General features: G+C 36.7%; 1 protein-coding gene across 7 annotated transcripts in view; it reads right to left on the bottom strand.

The window, feature by feature from the left end:
• Nucleotides 1-232: 232 nt before the first annotated feature.
• Nucleotides 233-20,708, bottom strand: part of tbc1d22b (TBC1 domain family, member 22B) — an 81,978-nt gene continuing 61,502 nt past the window's right edge. For all 7 annotated transcript variants that reach the window (XM_067394472.1, XM_067394466.1, XM_067394469.1 and 4 more), the window contains 2 exons: nucleotides 10,774-10,869; nucleotides 233-6,115 (listed from right to left, as the gene is read on the bottom strand). In XM_067394472.1, the coding sequence (XP_067250573.1) occupies nucleotides 5,987-6,115; nucleotides 10,774-10,869 (225 nt within the window). In that variant the 3' untranslated portion in view covers nucleotides 233-5,986. The remainder of the gene's footprint in view (nucleotides 6,116-10,773; nucleotides 10,870-20,708) is intronic.

Below are 20,708 nucleotides of genomic sequence, written 5' to 3'. Positions count from 1 at the left end.
TAATAAATGTTTAATGCCGGTTCGGTCGCAGTCAGTCAACAGTCAACAGACTGTGGCTGTGGGCAGGGAGACGACGAGGTCATTAACCCTGCCATTTGCTTAACAAGCGCTAATTACAGCTGACATTTCCACAGGGCGCTTCCGAGCGTCAGCTGCCTGGACTCATCAAGAGGACGCGGTCATTCTTCACATGCGCGCGCACACACACACAATAATGGAATTAAAACAGAGTAGCAACAGTTTAATAGAATCCAAAAATCAAACATACAGCAGAATACTCCCACGTTTCCTCTTTTCTTTAAGGCTAAAAGCAGCGTGGACTACAAAAGCACTGATTAAGCAAGAAGAACCCAGTGACTCAAGGATTTTGGCATTTTACGCAGAGGGGAAAACAACACAAATAAAAGAACAACAGAGATCTGGCATCAGGACTCACCATGAAGCTGCTACAGAGACTCATTTGCATTGCAAACTGTGAACACAATCATGATGCTATGAGCCGCATAAACCACAGTACTGTTCTTCCACATCTACATTATCATAAAACTGAGGAAAAAAGAAAAGAAAGAAAAAAAAAACTCTCTCCACAAGTAGAATAACTAATACAAGGAGAAGCACCATTTCTATTTGCAGACCGAAGGCAAATATTTGATCCTAAAATTATAGAGTACATTTTGAATAAATCAAAAAAAGAACCAAAGCATATCTTTCAAACACAGCCCCGATGGATAGAATGGATAAATGAAAGGAGGAATGATGTCAAGCAGAGTGCCCAAAATGGAGAGAAGGAAAGAGCAGGAAATCCCAGGACAAGTCACTGGAAGGAGACAAATAACTTAAGACAGAGGACATGTCTATAAATAGACATGGTGGCCGTACTGGCAGGGCGCACACCTTTTCTTTTTTTAAAAAAAGGGAACGAAATAAAACAAAGGAAAAAAACATCAAGTCTACCAACCACAGTCGACTCGCTCAAAATAAAAAGGCCAGAACAAAGTAAAAACAACAACAACAACAATAAAAAAAAACATGAAATCATGAACAACATGAGTAAGGACCTGTTTCCACCTGGTATTAAGATGCGTTTTGGTTGATCGGATCACAAGTAGACTTCTGACCTGATTTCTTTAAAGGGAGGGGCTATGGGTGGGTAAATGTATGGGCTTTTTCAGATCTTTCGATGTAATGGACAAATAAAAGATGATAACAGAAAAACAGAAAAGCATCAGCTTGGTGAGTGTGTGAATGGTGAGAGAACATTGTGCTTGGTACCTTTTTCATCTTTAAACCAAACTTGGATCTTCAGCTGACAAAGTTTAAATCCCATCTGGCTAGCTTCCCATAGCGTTTACACAGGCTAGAGAGTCTTTTGTGTCTGTTTGAACGCATTCGACCACATGAGCATCTACACTACGAAAGCAATCGAATCGAGTTTTCGACTACCTCTGGAATTGGTCGAAAAATGCTTCTTAATACCAGTGTAAACGGGGCCTAAGATTCACAATAAGAAAATACTCATCGTTTGTACCATAGGCAGATGAAATAATCAAAAACCTGTGGTTTAATGTGTATTTCCGAAAACAAAGTATGAATGCACATACAGGAAAAGGCAATAGATGTAATACAATCAAGATGTGTCTGAGAAATTCAAACTGTTTAAAACATTCACGATGAAAGATGCCCAGAAGTGTAAAAGTCAACATGAAATGGCATTTGCAACCAATTTAAGTGGAACAGAATATTCCAGAACAAAATGCAGGGTGGGACGTTAATATTTTATCTATCAGGAATTGATTATATGATGGAAAGTAATCATTACATACTGCACCAGAATGAAGCTGAATGCGAGTTTTCAGTGGATTGTGAAGGACTACTCTGCCCCTGAAACATTGTCTGCATCATCATGCGAGATGCTGAACTACTGCAGAATCATATCCTCCTTCCTCAATAAAGCCATTGTATTGGCTGGGAGCTTTATACAGTAGGTTCTCCAATTGAAATGAAAGAAAATTGCTTTTAAAGTATACACACTAGTGTTCAGAAGTGAAGGACATTAATACTTTTATGCAGCAAGGATGCATTAAATTGATCAAAAATGAAGAGATTTTTAATGTTACAACAGTTATATTTCAAATAAATGCTGTTCTTTTGAACTTTTTCTATTCATCAACGAATCCTGGAAAAAAAAGTATCATGGCTTTCACAAAAATCTTACGCAGCAAAACATTTTCAACAAAGATAATAATAAACAGGGCTTGACATTAACAACCACCAACCCGCCAAATGAGTGTGGATTTCAGCATTGGTCACTCCTACTAGCCACTTTGGCAGGTTAAATTTTATATATAATATATACATTTTTTTAATTGTAGTCTTTTAAAAAGGCATCTAAAGTACAAAACTAAGTGCAATGTAGTGTTGCTGTACTGTGCATAATTTTATTTATTCCTGTAGATTTTTTCTCACTCCCAAAGTACGCGCACATAAAGCCGCCTCTCGGTACTAAATTGAGTTCTTTTTCGCTGCTTATTGTGCTTAAACAGTCAAATACACACAAAATAATGTCAAAATGCCGGTCTTGGTGAGTATTCACGCAAACACAGTCAGTCATGTTTTAAGTGAACGTAAACAGTTGAGAAAGAAAGCGCGTGTGTAACAGTATAATGGATCCATGCGTCAGGTCTTAAAGTGACAGCAGCCTAATATACCCGATGCCAAATTTTTAAATACTATTAAAAATATCTATATGGCAGGTTTTCCTTGTGGTATCAATGTCAAAATTGTGTCCAGTGAAAATGCTGAGTGGCTAGTAATTTTCGTGAGCTAAAATGTTAATGTCAAGCCCTGAAAATAAATGTTTATTGATCACCAGATCAACATATTAGAATAATTTCTGAAGGATCATGTGACACTGAAGACTTTGCCATTACAGGAATTAATTGCATTTGAAAAATAGAAACATGTTTGTAAATTATAATAATATTTCACAATATTACTAATTTTACTATGTTTCTGATCAAATAAATGCAGCCTTTGTGAGCATAAGAGACTTCTTTCAAAAACATTAAAAACAAATCTTTCCAACCCCACACTTTTGAATTGTAGTGTACAGTACTTGGCTCAGCAATAACTGGTTAAGAAATACTTTTTTGATTAACTAGAGCAAGATAAAACATTTTGATTAGACATTGAAAAAGGGTGATAAGTCTCTGTAAAAGACCAGCACCCACATTTTAAGAGCCGGACATGGAGCCTGATGGTCAAATTCACCCTCAAGGGCATCTTTATGGTTATTGGTTAACTTGATCCATTGTCTTAAGGTGACATCAGCAGAAAAGAAAAAGTGTTTCAGAGGCAGTGATGAAGATTATGAAGGCCAAATCTCAATGTACACTAATGAACAATAAGACCAGCAATATGTATTAAGAAAGTGGTGTCCATTTTGATTTCATGTTGACTTAAACAAGTTTTAACAGAACAACAGATTCATTATTACAGTCAATTCAAACTTTCATGTCATTCAAAAGACTAAAACTGGGAACTGTAGGTTCACTCAATGCATCTCATGAATAATTACTGCCTCATCTCCTCACCAGGGTCAGCGATGTCAACCCTCGACAATAAGTCACCCTTTCATTAGCGCACTTTAAAGGGGTGACGAGCAAACTAATTATCTCTGGAGTGAATATCAGCTCATTAAACTATGCAAAGACATAAACCTAAAGAAAAAGAAATACATTCCAGTTTACTTCAAAATAAGAGTGCAGCACTGCAAATGCTTCATCAAAAATAGATTGTAACAGCAAGACCGTACGGCGCAGGTGGTTTCAAATGTCACTGACAGATGAATAAGGACAGTGAGCCGACAAAATGTACATTATTCAAGCGTTAAACATCAGCAAACTCCAAATCCTCCACAGCGCTGAGCTAGAAGTTCAACAGCATAACTTTTAACTGATTCTGACACCTTCCTCTAATCAATATCCTCCATTTGCTTCAATAATTAAAGCAGAAAGACACTTATTTAATTTATTATTCAGATTATCCATGCAGGGTTTTGGTCCAAGTTATACGAAATGATTAATGAAAATATTTGCTTCCGTTAAGTCAGAGAAAATCATTTCGCATTACACACCAATTTATAAAGATCACACATCTACTTTGGAAAGATCCAGAACTTGAACAATTAATCACCAATCAAAACGAATCAGCCGGAGGTAATAAATATACCGAGAGGTGAAACAAGGGTTCAAAGGGACAAGGGAGATAATCAGATCATCTACATCTGATTAGCATAAACATCTGCATAATTTGGTTGCCCTGGGAGATTAAATGGACGTGCGAATGGTAGATGCCTTTTCACAGTGGTTTGAGACTTCATCTACTGTTCTTCAGCAGTATTTAAGATTATGATTTGTGCTGCTTGAAGCGTGTCCGCTAGGTATTACCCATCCACGCTTCAGTACCACACAGTGAAAACCAAAACCCTTCAGTCCGTCTCTTTAAAGGGTTAGTTCACACAAAAATGAAATGAATTACTCACTCCCATGTTGTTCCAAACTTGTTAGACCTTTGTTCATCTTCAGAACACAAATTAAGATATTTTTGATCAAATCCAAGGGGTTTTTTTTTTTATTCCCAAAAGAAAGCAACATAATTGCCATCATTCAAGGTCCAGAAAAGTAGTTAAGACATTGTTAAAATAGTCAAAGTGACTACAGTGGTTCAACCTTAATGTTATGAAGTGACGAGAATACTTTAGCTAAACAAAAATAACTTTATTCAACAATTTCAGGGTAGTAGAAATGGTAATTACATTGCTTTCTATTGGGGATAAAAGATTTTTTTTTTTTTTTAAACTCTTGGATTTCGTAAAAAAAACAATATCTGAATGTGTGTTTTGAAGATGAACCAAGGTCTTACAGGTTTGGAATGACATGAGGGTGCGTAATTCATTTTCATTTTTGGGTGAACTAACCCTTTAAGTCAGTAGGTTTCTTTCAATATGACTCCAGTCCTGTGTCCTCATATCACACTGATTCATTCTTTATAAAGCAACATTAATATTTCACTGCCGTCTTGGCTGAAACGTTACCTCAGTAGTAATCGAACGCTTATACCAAAGCTCTAAAAGTACCCATTTTCTAAGAAATAATTGTGCAAGAGCTTCATATGCATACAAAGCCACTTTAAAAGATTAGATTCTCATGTTTTGATTGTTAAAATTCACAGTCTTATGATTCTAATAAACATAACCTGAAAACAAACCCAAACACATCTTCTGGAGGTTGCATATTGATTCTTCGAATCCGTAATGGTTGGCTGCGTCTCTTGAGAAATGACCCTTTACGGCTGCCATAGTTTCATGTATTGCAGGGCTTTAATAACACCGTCTCTGAGTGATTACGGACGGGAATCGACCCGTGTACCTGCGTGTGGTACAATCAATGTCGCAATGAGCAAAAGGTCCGAGGAGATCACATTATGGTCTAATAACACAAAACAAGAGAACATCGGCTGGGGGGGGGGAAAAAAGATCTGCCACAAAATAAAAACGAGAGATGGTTTCTCCACATCTGAGGTAACAAATGAAATAAGATGCAGGGAAGCCTTCAGAAAAAACAAACCGCTAGTATGTCATGTCGTTCCGTTTTATTCTGATACGCTCACATAAGCGTTTTTCTTTCCTTAGCTCTTGGCATCTCATTGTCAGTTATCTTCTGAAGTCATCTGCAGGCAAATTGAACTGTCAACCAACAAGATTGCAGGGTTTTTTTTCCAAAATATCTGTTTTTTCGTGGTTGTTTACTCCATCTCATTCTTGATTGTGAATTGTAACAGACGATGACACAAATTTGACGTCACTGGCGAATATTGGTGAGCTCCAACTTCACGGCGTCAGATTAAACTGAGTGAAGAAGTGTCGTTGTTAGGTCAGATCATCGTCTGAGTTTGCGGAGTCTCGTTGTGGTCCGGTTATGGGTTCTCATCTCTTGTAGTGGCTCGGAGCATCAGCGAACATGTATTTGAGTCTGTAGGCCTCTGCCAGTAGTAAACCCACTTCTTCATTACCCCAGTGTATTGTGGGAAGGTTCTGCAGGAGCATTAGCAGGCTCTGAAAAGACAAAAACACATTTTATAAAATGGATCATTTAGTGGCTTTTAAAGAGCTCTGCTGGTATATCAGCCTTCCACCTTTAAAAAATGACTGTTTCCTGGCTATTACCTATTCTTTGGAATGCGTTTTTACGGTTCTCAACTGGAAATGCTTGTAATCACGGCATGATTACAATGTTAGGATAATGTGATTCATGATTGGCGCTGCTCTTAGGTCACTGCTTGTGTGTTTAGCGTGTGTGTGTGTGTGTGTATGTGAGCTTTCCACCATCTACAGCTGCTGTAAGTGCACAAGAACAGATCTATCGTAATCAGCTTCACTCTGTGTAAGATCAGATCTCGGGTTCTTCGGTCAGGGAATTTTGGTGCAGTACATATATGCTGAAAAACATTGATTTTCAAGTTGCTAACTGCCTTTGAGCTTTGGGATAAAAAATAAATAAATAAAAAAAATTGAGCTCATCACAGCAGCCTATATATATTGACCGAATAGTCTGGCATTACATCACATGTGTGAGCATGAATATAAACTAAGGCTGTGTTGGAAATCGCTCCCCATACCCTCATTCGCTATTCCCTACATTATTCCACTAATGGCTCGTTTCCACTGAGCGGTACGGTTCAGTACAGTTCTGTACGGTACGCAATTTTTGCTGTTTCCATTGTCAAAAGTTGTGAATGGTTCCCTAATTCCGAACGTACTTCACCACCTTTTTGGGACCCTTCCATTGGGGTACCAAGCACAATAGTACCAACAGTACTGGTCTCAAAAGAGTGGAGCTACACTCACTGCAGAACGTTGATTGGTTGACAGAGAATCGTCATTTGTGCGTGCTACAAGGGGAATGACAACACAAGAGGCACCAGACAAATGCGGTTCAGGCAATGCATGCATTGGTCATCTTCACTTCATGTAGGCTATATAACAAAACAAAATATACAACAACCCTGCCTATTTTCATTTTCTTTAAAAAAAAAAAAGAAAAAAGAATGAAACCTATTAATGTGTGGTTCAGGCTATATGTGAATATGTACTCTGATTATCTTCACTGTATGTAGCCTACAATAAAATGAAATAAGACAAAACAACCGTCTTTTTTTTTGAAAATTCAGTTTTAATTATCAATAATAGCCATCATAAAAGTATAAAAAGCTATACAATAAGAAATAAAGACAAGCAAACAATTCAGTCAAATGTACAAAGTCAGCGCTCTAGTAACACCAGTAAAGTTAAATAAATATATAAAGTTATGAAACTTCACGTTGCCCTCAGCTAAAACAACTTGCCCGGGAACAAATTATAAATTCATGAGACCAAAGATTGCCTGATATACACAAGACAAATGGTATCTCATGTTTAACCACTACAGAGACATCTAAGTCAGAAGGACTAGCCGAGGTACAGCTGCTCTCGGCTGGGTACATTAGCACTGAGCACCCTGAAAACCCGCAACTCTGACAACATAAAATTAAATTTTCAAATAGCCCCTAACTTTATAAATAAACCACAGATTTGAGCTTTAAACAACTACATTCTCTCCTGAAAAACTTTTAAAACTACATTTCATGACACAATAAAGTAGTTTTTAAATTACGCAGGTTTTCTCCTCCGCTATGGAGGCTTGGTGATCGGTGTGAACTACCAAGGACGCAAGTATGAACTTTGCATACTTGGTATTGTGAAACACCTAATGTCTTGTGACAGACAGCCACATGCTGAGAAGCTGCTGTATCCATTGTTATTTGCTGTGTTGCTTTTCTTCTTCGTGCGAGAATGGCATCGATCATTACTTTCCGGCATACACCATGCCTATCAAGTAAAGGTACTGTTGCCGGTGGAAACGCAAGCCTTTTCAGGGTTTACCGTTCCAAATCGTACCGTACTGTACCGTACCGCTCAGTGGAAACGAGCCATAATACAGTCCACTTGAGGGAGTGAATGAAAACCAGTGAGTGAATTCTGGCAGCTCCAGCAGTAAGATGAAAAGATTTATCTTGTACTCATGGAAACTATGTATAAACCTTAATTAAACAAAGTAATAATCAATTAAAAGGGAATTTATACCAGTATGATATTACACTGTAGCCACATTGAACCAGCGGTTTGGAAAACAGATGGAAGGATGATTCAGCTGCAGACGGCATCTTCCGGTCAGACGCGGGAATTCATTCGGCATGTGACTCTCGTAGTGCATTGTGAAAGTGTAAACTGCCGTTACATCAGTTAAGTTATTTCCATAAGTTGAATAGGGAAGGAGTAGGACATAGCGTAAGCATTTTGAACTGTGAGAGTTTTACACTTTCTTCTTAAGTAGAATATGGAAGGCGGTCTGGCGGAAGCTAGATATTTTAATTTTTTTTTTTTTTACACAAAATGCATCGCTTTGCTTCAGAAGGCCTTTATTAACACCCAGGAGCCGTGTGGAGTACGTTTATGATGGATGGATGTGGATGGAGGCACTTTCTTCAGCTCATACTCATTGATCTGCCATTATAAAGCTTGGATGCGTCAGGATATTTATTAATATTTCTCTGTGTTCAATAGAAAGAAGAAAAGTCATATATACCTAGGATGACTTGAGGGTGAGTAAATCTTGGGGTAATTTTCATTTGAGTGAACTAATCCAGTGGTTCTCAAACTTTTTAGTGTGCAGTACCCCTAAAGGGATTCCCATCCTTCTGCGTACCCCCTCTCTTCCAGTTCAACTGCAGTCACACCTTTTCAATTAAGGGACAATATTTACCCCCTAAATTGACTTTCCAATGCATATTTTTACGTTTATAAAATTTTTTTTACGTTTTAAATAACTTTATAAAATAAATAATGTTTTAAATAAAAAAGTGTTTAATAAAGAAATATGCAATGATGGTAAAACGAAGTGATACTTTTAAATATTAAACTAAAACTGCCAGTAGGTGGCAGCAAGTCACTGTTTTTATGAGTGAGTCATCGAGTCATTCATTCAGTAACGAAGCAAGTGGCTGTGAATGAATCATTGACTCTCACGATTCGTTCAAAGCCGCATTCGAGTGTTGTAGTTCTGCTCTGGTTTTTGTTAGAAATATTTTTCGTTGCAAAATAAAGTAAATACTGACAGTACTGTGTTTAAAATGTACGTTTTGTTTTTTGACCTGTTGTATAATAATGCACGTTTTGTGAATATGTGGGTACAATTGCATTCTTCCTCGTTATCATCATTAAATAAAAGAACTCACACAAGGTATGTTTTTGTATCGAAGAAAGTTTGAGTCTTAAATTGATATAAATCCACTATGTGTGTCTATATTTGTTCTTCATGCAAGTGCTAAATCCCCACTTTTACAAAAGGTGCATTGTCGAGAACGATTTAAGGCAGCAGACTGCACACAATCTATCATATGCATGCTGCTTGTGTGGATACAGTCATTTTTGACTGCAAACGATAAGTTAAATTTAATTAAATGTACTGGATTTACGACATTTTGCCAGTTAGAAATGCAAGCTCGGTTTTAATATTATTTTAAGGTATGGTAGAGTTAAATTAACTACTCCGCATTTTGTTCGTGTACCTCTTTTTATCACCTCACGTACCCCAGTTTGAGAAACACTGAAATAATCCATTAAGAGACTGATTAAAGAGGTTTAACATGGTTAAATTGACTTAAAATGACACCAACAATAGATTAGTTTAGTTTTGTGTGATTTATAAACACTTTGCAAAAGCACAGGTGTCTTTGTTCAATTCTCAGGCACAACTATCCTGTAAACAGAAGTTAATTTATCTGTAAATAATGAAGAAACACCTCAGCAATTTATTAATAAATCAAATCCAGATGGGATATTTGCAGTCTTTGTATGGAGTAAATTAATAACTATCAAAGCTCAACAAGTCTGAAATATCACCTACAAGTGAAACTCACCCTCAATGTGCTCTTATGTACGGTTAAAGCACCAGAAGACTGTAGCAACATCAACATCTTTGATGTTTGGTGAGAAAAAAATATATATATTTATTGAGTGTGGTGCAAAAATCTAAGACTAATTCTAAATCTAATTCTTAAAATATTTTAGACTAAACTATTTATCTTAATAAAATATATTAACACAAATTATGATTACTATATTTAATTTTAATTAATATTAATAATTTTAGTCTTAAATATTTTTAAGAAATTTCACATGAACACTACGACAGATTTCCTCAACAACAAAAAAAATAAATAAAAGTTTTAAACAATCAAATGATTCAGTCCATAGATGATTAAATGTGATTATTTTAATCCACTGACAGCCTGAGTATGAACTCGTGCTCAAATAGCTGTTCATCAAACCCTTCACTACCCGACCTGACAATGAGGCAAATAATAAACGAGAGAATCAGAGACGGAGCTGATGCGTGGAGATACTTTGAAAAAGAGCGAGAATGGGGGCGAATAACAGAACGTTCTCGTTTTGTGGTCGCTGAGGTGTGGTGAATCCTCTGGCCTGTGAAATTCAGTTACAGCAGAGGCTGCTCCACTGGAGGGCCAATTATTCCGATAGTCTTGGGATAAGTGACGGCCGGGACGCTTTCAAGTGATGCGTGCATGTGTGGGAAGTGCTCGGCACACATGCAGACGGTCACGTTATTCAAGAAGCGGCCGTGACATGCATGAAACGTGGAAACATGACGGTACCTGAAAGTCCACCATGGAGAGGATCTCTTTACGCCATTTGATGAGGAAGGCGGCACACACGTAGAGGTGGAAATGGGAGAATCCCTCTGACTCCGCCTGAGGATTAAGAGCAGATACAGAGCAGAATGCACATGCTTCAATAAGTAAGCAGTCATTAAGCAGATGATTATCCAAAGTGACATACCGCACACTTATTAGAGAGACAACCCCTGGGGTTAAGTGGATTTCTCAAAGGGCAAAATAATGATTGCTTGAGGTTTGCTCCTTGCAGGGATTGAACCAGCAACCCTCCAGTTACCAGTCTTGAGATTTCAAGCAATCGTTCATCCAAAATTACAAATTCTGTCATCATTTATTGACCCTTGTTTTGTTCCAAACCCATACAAGTATATAAGTGTGGTTCCCTTTAAGAAGTTTTGTCTTCATGAGTTTTTTTTCGCCCTCACCACAGTCGTCTTTGGCTTGCTGGCTGTGGGCTTTATAACTTCAAAAAGCTGCTTTAAAAAACTAAATGGACTTCATTAAATCTTCACACTTTTTTTTATAAAACAACATGAAAGTGTCACAAAAGTATGTGCCATATGTGCTAAATTTAGTCTTTTGAAGTCATACAATAGCTTAGACTGAAATGACGCGCGAGAACCAATGAGTTACGCAGCACGTTTGAGCTTTTGTTCATGTTCGCAACTGAGCTTCTGTTCATGTTCGCTGATCAATGTTTATATGTGAAAAAGCCTCTCAAGTCTCTAAACTGCTCAAATCATATTGACTAGTTTTACGATCTCTTTATGAACTTTTTGAAGTTGGTAGTCGCATAGCTGTCTATAGAGGGAGAGAAAGCTCTGATTTCATCAAAAAGATCTTCATTAGTGTTTCCGAAGATGAACGAAAGTCTTTTGGGTTTGGTGTATAATTAATGACAGAATTTTGATTTTTGGGTGAACTAACCCTTTAAGTCATTGTTTACCATATTTTGAGAACCAATGATATCAAACCTGGTCATTTTTGAAGAGGAACATAAATGAGATTTTAGTGCTAATGAAGAAGAAGATTTTCAACAAATAATGATTCAAATTTCAGTCTAACTAAAACTATTATTACTATTATTAATATAAATATTAGACGTAAAACTTGAACTTAAAAAACTGAAAGAAATTAGAATATATTTAAGTTAAAAAAATATATATTAAAAGAGTTCATTCAATATAATACATTATAAATAATACTAGAGAATAGTAATATGAACCACTTTTATGATTTTATGGTGCTTTTTTGCATTTTTTGGACACCGACAGACAGGGTCAATATAAATGGTTGCTGTATAGACAAGATCTGCATGATGATTTTTCTGTCTTTATTGGTTAGAAAAGCAGAGAAAACACAAAGACATTATGCGGGAGGGTAAAAGTTACGAGGTCATGATGCAGGCCGGATTAGCTACTGCTCAGATGACTGCACATTCCTTTAGCCAAAAATAAAAAGAACTGTTTACTTCCATGATAAGTTTAAAACACCACACATTATTCGTTAAATTATTCAGCTACAGTCGAGCGCCTACACACAGAGCTCCTAATGTAGTTTTACCATCCACCTAATTTATTGTTTTGGGAATTAGGTCGTGTTAGTTATTCCCAACATATCTAAAGAAGACACCACCCATTCCCGCTCTCCGTTCCTCATTTGTCCTCTTCTCTCTCCAGCATCCCCCTCTATCTGTGTTGTGTACAGTGTGGTACATTCAGCCACTTGAGAGGCAGCGAGCGGTTATAAATAGCTTTGTTTACTTTGTTTCTGTTAGTCCCTCTTGAAGTGAGAAGAGAGGGGGGAAAGTGGAGGAGAATGAGGAAGGAGGTAAAAGTTGAATTTTATTAAGACAAAGAAATTGCAAGAACTAGAAGCGATTCTAGGAGTTGAATGTATCAGTTATCACATTCTGAGAAAAAAAGTGTTTCTTGCTTTAGGTGTGAGAAATCAATGGGTTCAAATCTTACTTGACTTATTTTTCTAAAATTTAACTCAAGTAAAACAGATGTACTCTAGATCAACAACTAAAGAGGCCTTTTGTACTGTGAAAAATACCAAGAAAACAGTAACTTTGTTTATAATAATATTTATAATAATTTAATTTGTGAACTTTCAAATTAGTCTTGTCTCTCATGATCGGTCAGAAATCATTCTAATATGATGATTTGCTGCTCAAAGAACATTTATTATTATTATCAATGTTGAAAACAGTTGTGCTGCTTAATATTTTTGTTTCTTTGATGAATAGAAAGTTGAAAAGAACAGCATTTACTTGAAATAGAATATTTAACACACAAAATGACTTTTGATCAATTTATTGTGCCCTCGCTGAATAAAACTATTTATTTATTTAAAAAAAAAACAACAACAGCAACAAAAACACTTTAGTTTAGGGTCCAATTCTCAATTTTAACTAACTATTAACTACAACTTTTGTCTCAAACTCTTAATTACTGCTTATTAATAGCTAGTAAGGTAGTTGTTAAAGGGTTAGTTCACCCAAAAATGAAAATTCTGTCATTTATTACTCACCCTCATGCCGTCCCACACCCGTAAGACCTTCATTCATCTTTGGAACGCAAATTAAGATATTTTTGTTGAATTCCGATGGCTCTGTGAGGCCTTCATAGGGAGCAATGACATTTTCTCTCTCAAGATCCATAAAGGTACTAAAAACATATTTAAATCAGTTCATGTGAGTACAGTGGTTCAATATTAATATTATAAAATTATGAGAATATTTTTGGTGCACCAAAAAAACAAAATAACGACTTATTTAGTGATGGCCGATTTCAAAACACTGCTTGAGGAAGCTTCAGAGCATAATGAATCAGCGTGTCGAATCAGCAGTGCGGATCGCCAAAGTCACGTGATTTCAGCAGTTTGACACGCGATCCGAATCAAGATTCGACACACTGATTCATCTGTGCTCCGAATCTTCCTGAAACAGTGTTTTGAAATCGGCCATCAATAAATACGTTTTTTTTTTTTTTTTTGCGCACCAAAAATATTCTTGTCGCTTTATAATATTAATATTGAACCACTGTACTCACATGAACTGATTTAAATATGTTTTTAGTACATTAATGGATCTTGAGAGAGGAAATGTCATTGCTGGTGATGGAGGCCTCATGGAGTCATCAGATTTCAACAAAAATATCTTAATTTATGTTCAGAAGATGAACGAAGGTCTTACGGGTGTGGAACGGCATGAGGCTGAGTAATAAATGACATTATTTTCATTTTTGGGTGAACTAACCCTTTGAGTTTAGGTATTGGGTAGGATTAAGGGATGTAGAATATGTTCATGTAGAATAAGGCATTAATATGTGCTTTATAAGTATTAATAAACAGACAATATCCTAGTAATATGTATGCTAATAAGCAACTAGTTAATAGGGGTGGTTAATCTGTCTGATTTCCCGATTCGATTCGATTACGATTATTGAAGTCCCGATTCGATTACAGTCGATTTTCGATTATTAACGATTCTCGATTAGCGATTATTGATTTTCCATTTCACAACAGTAAACGAAAATACACTACAAAGTGATTGCAGTATTAAAAAAAAAGTCAGCTACTGAATTACTTAACTCTTTCATTGAGTAACTACAACTCAAAGCACTTTCTGTGTCTTGTAGTTATAACTTCAGAATTATTTGTATGTACCTTATGTTCTGTAGAACACAGAAATGAATACATCACATTGTGTTGTGACTCATCAAGTTGAACTAAACAATAACAAATAAATGAAAGGCTTATTTCCTTTAGGAAGTAGATCAGAACCAACATACTGTAGAAATTGGACAATTTTCTTCTAGAAAGACAATGTGTTCAGGTGGAGGAAGACTGCAGGTTGCAGTCGAAACATGTCAAGGTAAAGAAAAAGTTTCGGTGGTTTAAATCGGCGCTTGTGACTTAAAGTCGAGTGCTTTTACTGTAATTTAGGCAGGCGCGCTCAAAATAGAAGCGATTGAGAGCGCGGCTCATGGTTGCATAGCAACGACAGACGCCACTGGAGCGAAAGCGCATTGGAAAGGAGAATGCGGCGCGGACGCGATATGTGAATGCCCCTTAGAACGGCGACTTTTTCTTTGCATATCAGACAGGTAGCAACTAGAGAATAAGAATAGGAATAATTTAGCGGGCCGGATTATGTTTTATTTTTGAGATCAGTTGCGGGCCGGCAGTTTGAGACCACTGATCTAACGTCTTTGCTGCTTACTTGGCGGCCACGGCCAGTGCAGCTGGCATCCAACTTAAAGGTGCATTGCTGCCCCCTACAGTACTGGAGTGTGAAACAGATTAGTGGGGGAAAAAAAACAGATGATGACTGCGTGCGTGGCGGTGGGTGGTGGGCCGGCCAGCCGGCCGTCCTGTGATCCTCAAGATCACACAGATGGCCAGTCCGCCCCTGGCTGGGTGGATCGGTTGGTTGCTCGTTCCTGGTTCTTCCATTTTACACACCTGCTCTGGCTGCCGTTACACGCGCTTGCTAACTGGAACTGGGCGCGTTCGTGACGTTCAACTCCCGGTATAACATTTTTTACAAAATAAAATAATGCAAAAAAAATAAAATAAATAAATAAAAAAATCGATTTTTGAAAATTTAATAATCGATTCATACTCGTCCATAACATACTCGCGATTAATCAATAATCGATTTTTTTCACCACCCCTACTAGTTAAAGAGATCATTCACCCAAAAATGAAAAATTGTCATTTACTCACCCTCAAGTTGTTCCAAACCTGTATGAATTTCCTTGTTCAGCTGAACACAAAAATAGATATTTTGAAGAATGTCCGTAACCAGACACTTGATGGTTGCCACTGACTTCCATGGTATTTATTTATTTTTTCCTATTATGGAACTCATTGGCTACCATCAACTGTGTTTCTTTAAATTCTTTAAAATATCCTTTCTGTTCAACAGAAGAAAAACTCCTTAAGGTTTGGAACAACTTCAGTGTAAGTAAATGATGAAAAAAAAATCATTTTTTAGTGAAATATCCCTTTACTAGTGAGAATTGGACCCTAAACTAAAGTGTTACCAAAAAAAAAAAAAATCTTACTGACCCCAATCTTTATAACAGTAATTTGCCAATTAAAATATATTGTTTCTCTATTTTCACTCTGATTAGTGGACCAAAACTAGGTGTACTAAAAGTATTACCAGCTGACACAATCACTTCACTATAGCACTGACAGTACTTGTTTGTTACAAAAGCAAAAGAAAGAAGTATTCATGATTAAGTCTCTTTTCTAGGAACACATCCGACATGGGTTCTGTTGAGAGGTGGAGGGAGGAACACTTGGCTTTGAATAACCCCATCTCACTAATGGAGGGGATGTGAGATGCAGATGCTTCAGAACATCAGTCAGACATTAGCACGACTTTCCTTTTTGTCTTCACAGCTCTTTTTCTCTCCTTCATTTCGTTCACCCACATCTCTTTCTTTCTGGCCTGAGCTCTTTGTGCACCTCTAATTGATCTTGAGGAGTGAGTCTTTGTGCCAAACGTGCAATTACAGGAAGGGCCTGATAAAGGAGCACAGGAGAAGTTGAGACTCTTTTCTCAGCCTTTAGCCTCGTATGAGTGGACAAACCCCCTCATCTAATCAACTTGCTTTGGTCCGCCGAACATGCAACACGTGTCTGTTCACTGGATAATGTCAATGAATGTATTCATTAACAATTAATCAGGAACATATTATTCAGTCTTATCGGAAAAGCCCAAAGTGTCATTTTAACAATGGAAGTTTAATGCAAAATGACAATGTAATTAACGCTAGATGGCAACAAGAAATCAAAATGTACCCAATCTGCTTCCCTTAGTGTGCACGCTTCATCAATCCATGTTATCCAAAAAAAAAAAAAAAAAATAGCAGGACGTTGCATTGTGATGTCACGATAAATGATGGCTGAGCTCATGAATATTAATTGAATCTTGCAGATGCTGCTACATAACCTGGAATACCCTTTTATGTAATCTCATTAATATTCATGAGCCGGTTCTGTAAAGTTGCGCTTAAGTTTGCTTTATAGGCACCCCCTGTCGATGTGGCATCGAGCTACTTTATATTTTACATGACCTTTTATCATTTTGTTCAACATTTTAAAACAGATCTATTCTAACACACATTTCCAGGATATATTGATATGGAGATCATTTCTGTAGTATTTGTTCTTCTTAGGAGATGTCAAAACTTTAGAGTCAAAAATTTAACATCAAAAATAAAAATTAAACAGGGTTAACAGTAATCAGGTCTGGTCATGTCCAGTCCAGCTGAATCCCATTATAAAAGCAGTTTTATAGATTTGAGAACTAAGCCACATTTCCACCGCATGAACTGTCCCCAGGATCTAGGGACTTTGGGGTGGTACTCGGTGTGTTTTGACCACAGGACCAGGGTCTAAATGAAATTCTGGGTAAAAATTTCCCCCTCAGAAAGTCCCTGCTCACGAGGTAGTTATTTTTCAAAATTCAGGAGCTTTTGGGGGTGGGACTTGGGTGCCGAACATGCTGGTTTGTTGAGTTCATGCAGTATTTTGATTGGTTGACTCCACGCAGCATTTATTTCATCCACCATTTTTAAAAGTCTGTTGTGAGAGTGCAGTAAGAGTTGTTTGCTATTCGGATCAACAATGAAGTTTAAAAAATATGACCGATAGACTGACAAGAAGGTTCAGGCTTTATTAAAGCTTATATGTGGAGGACAAAATCCAGCCGTCGCGCGCAGTCCTACGTCCCTGGATTTAATCTTCACAGTACTTTAGACTGCAATAAAAAAAGCAGGCAGTACAGGTCAAAAGTTCCTGGGACAAATTTTTCCGGGTAATTTCGGAGAAAAATGGCTTTAGTAACTACAGGGACAAATACATTTTCACACAGGCCCAGTTGTTATTGGCTTTTTTACTTCAATAAATAACATTATCATTTAAAAAATGTATTTTGTGTTTACTCTGGTTGCCTTTGTTTTATGTTAGATTTTGTTTTCACATTACAAAAGTTAGATGCATTGTAAATGTGGTTTCATGTCCAGCATGTTTCTAAGGATTTGTTCTGAGAATAAACAAATGATCTGCATGTCTGTGTTTGATTTATCATTAAATTTGAAGGAGGCAGGGCAGCTTACATGTGATGGTTTAAGCATATTTAACCTTGAAAACACATGCAACATGCCTCGGTTTCTCTCTGCGATTCAAGCTGGCCTCATTGATATACTTCCCTCCTCTACCTCAGCGAGGTGGTTCAATGCCACCTTTACTGCTCGCCTCAACCCTGACCCCACTGTATAAACGCCTGAGGAAATAAAGGAGAAAAAAAAAAGCAGGAATTGAGAGTGAACAGATGGAGAATAACTGGAGGAAACCGTGCTTGTCAAGCAGAGCTTAAAGGCAAACTCAGTAATTTTTCCCTTAAGATTTTACACATGCAGTTAAGAAAAATGTGTCAAAATATTTTAAAGCGAACCAATTATGCTTTTTTACATTTTCAACTTTCAACAGTTTGAACATGAAAAATGTCTGCAAAGTTACAAAGCACAATGTCCCTGCAAACAGAATTATTCTCTATATCAGTGCGCACCGTTTCTGAACTCCCTGAAATGCCTCAATTGTAGTCTTGAGTTTTCTTCCGGGAATGAACACGTCACAATATTCCTCTTTTAAATAATTCCCAATCAAGGCATATGCACAAAAAAGTGGGACAAGGGCTGGTTGAGTTGTGTTAGTAGTGTGTTGACACACTAATCACAACACACTGGTCCAGCCGACCAATCAGAGCACATTGCCCTTTTCAGAAGGAGGGGCTTCATATCTTTTTCGTCAACACTTGACCTAGTAATATTAGCACTTACTTTTTCTTTTTTCTATTTCTATTCTCTCTCTCCATCTATTTAATAATAAAAAAGCCTTGCTATGAGCACTTTGCTGGAATAACTGGGACTTGACATACTGTTGCACTCATGTTGATTTGATTGCTTCTACTGTTCTCATTTGTAAGTCGCTTTGGAGAAAAGCATTTGCTAAATGACTAATTGTAATAGAGACCGGAACTAAACAGTGCATTACTGACAGACTGGGAAAAGAGGTCCTGCAACAATGGAAAATATATGAAAAATATGTTTTTTGAACATTCAAGCATGAAAACCTATTCTAGCAGACCCCAAAAACAAAACCAAGACTTTGTAAAAGGGCATAATAGGTCCTCTTTAAAAGCATATGTTGTCTTTAAGGTTTCTTAAACGGGCTGATGATCCAACATGGCCTTCAACAACGTTTGCCAACAACGCTGATTCAAAACGTACGGAAGCAAATGACATGCAAGTGTGCATAATGGTTCACCACTCACCATTTCCTCTCATGGACTGTACTTGTCACCTTACAACTATTCCCCCTTTATCCAATAAAACCCACCTTGTGGGAATGGATCTACGTCAAAACGCCATGCATGAGAGATGGAGCGGCAGATAGACGAGGCAGATGTAAAGGACAAAGAAATTAGCAAGGAGATATATCAAAAGGAAGTCTCAGAGAGGACATGCAGACAGGACACGAAAGGAAATCACTGGAAGGAAACTCTTCAAAGGAATATTAATGAATGACAGGAATATGAGCAGTTCACACCTTTCTTTGTGCCATTATAACAAGAAAAAAAAAAAGTAAGAGCAGCATATGGTCTTCAAGGACGTGTCACCCATAACCTCTGAAGCGTTTAAAAAAAAATTATTTGAAGATCCGCTATCATTCATGGGAGTCTGCATTCTTCCTGTAAACCCCATACGGGAGGTGACATAGAGGTGACTAGGAATGTAAAAGGACAATGAATGCATAAATTATGGAATATAATAATAAAAAATAAATTAAACAAATAAATACAAATGGACATTAACTTACTGAAAATCATCTTCTGAAATGGCCAGTTTTTAGTGTTTGTTAAATGGTTGATAAATAAATTAAAATTTTAAAAATAAAATTGTGCTCATTTTAAACCCATAACTACAACTCATATTTGACAATAGTACTGTACAAAAATAATGCAGTTTCTGTCAATATTCTACTTCTGTCCCTGCAGTTTAAGGAAGTAGGAACTTGAATAATAATATTAATCATTAATATTTAACAAATATAAATCATAATAGTAATAATACACATTTCTATGCCCTATATTTGCATGAAGTATGTTGTAACTTGAATATTAATTTTATTTAATATTATTTAATAAATAGGAATTAAAATTAAATAATAATAATAATAATAATTCACATTTCTATGCCTACACTGGAGTACGTATTGTAATTAGGGTTGCAAAATTCCGGGAATTTTCAAAGCTGGAAACTTTCCATGGGAATTAACGGGAATATATGGGAATTAACGGAAATTAATGAGAATAAACAGGGAATTTGCAAAATTGCAGGTTAGCCTATAAAAGAAGTACTTAAATGTAGATGAAAAAAAAAAAAAAAACATTTTGCAACATAATTTTGGTTAAAACAACCATATTTAATGCAATTTTAGTTAAATTTTTACCCTGCACATTCCTCACACAGCACACTACTTACTGCAGGGCTATTCAGGCCACACCCCCTGCATGCACTGTGCATTCCCCCAGTCCATAACATGCACGTTTGATCAAAAAAAAAACAAACAAAAAAAACAAAAACCAACTGTATTATTGTGAAACATAACTACAATTTAAAATAATGGTATAATAATTGATATTTTATAAAAATATAAATTTACTCCTGTGATCAAAGCTGAATTTTCAGCATCATTTCTCGAGTCTTCAGTCACATGATCCTTCAGATAACATTCTAACACGCTAACACAACTGTTTCCAACAATGATAAATGATTAGACTGATTTCTGAAGGATCATGTGACACTGAAATAAATAACACATAACAATTG

Source organism: Chanodichthys erythropterus, chromosome 9 (assembly GCF_024489055.1).
Source record: "Chanodichthys erythropterus isolate Z2021 chromosome 9, ASM2448905v1, whole genome shotgun sequence".
NCBI lineage: Eukaryota > Metazoa > Chordata > Actinopteri > Cypriniformes > Xenocyprididae > Chanodichthys > Chanodichthys erythropterus.
This window is presented reverse-complemented; position numbering and strand designations above follow the sequence as displayed.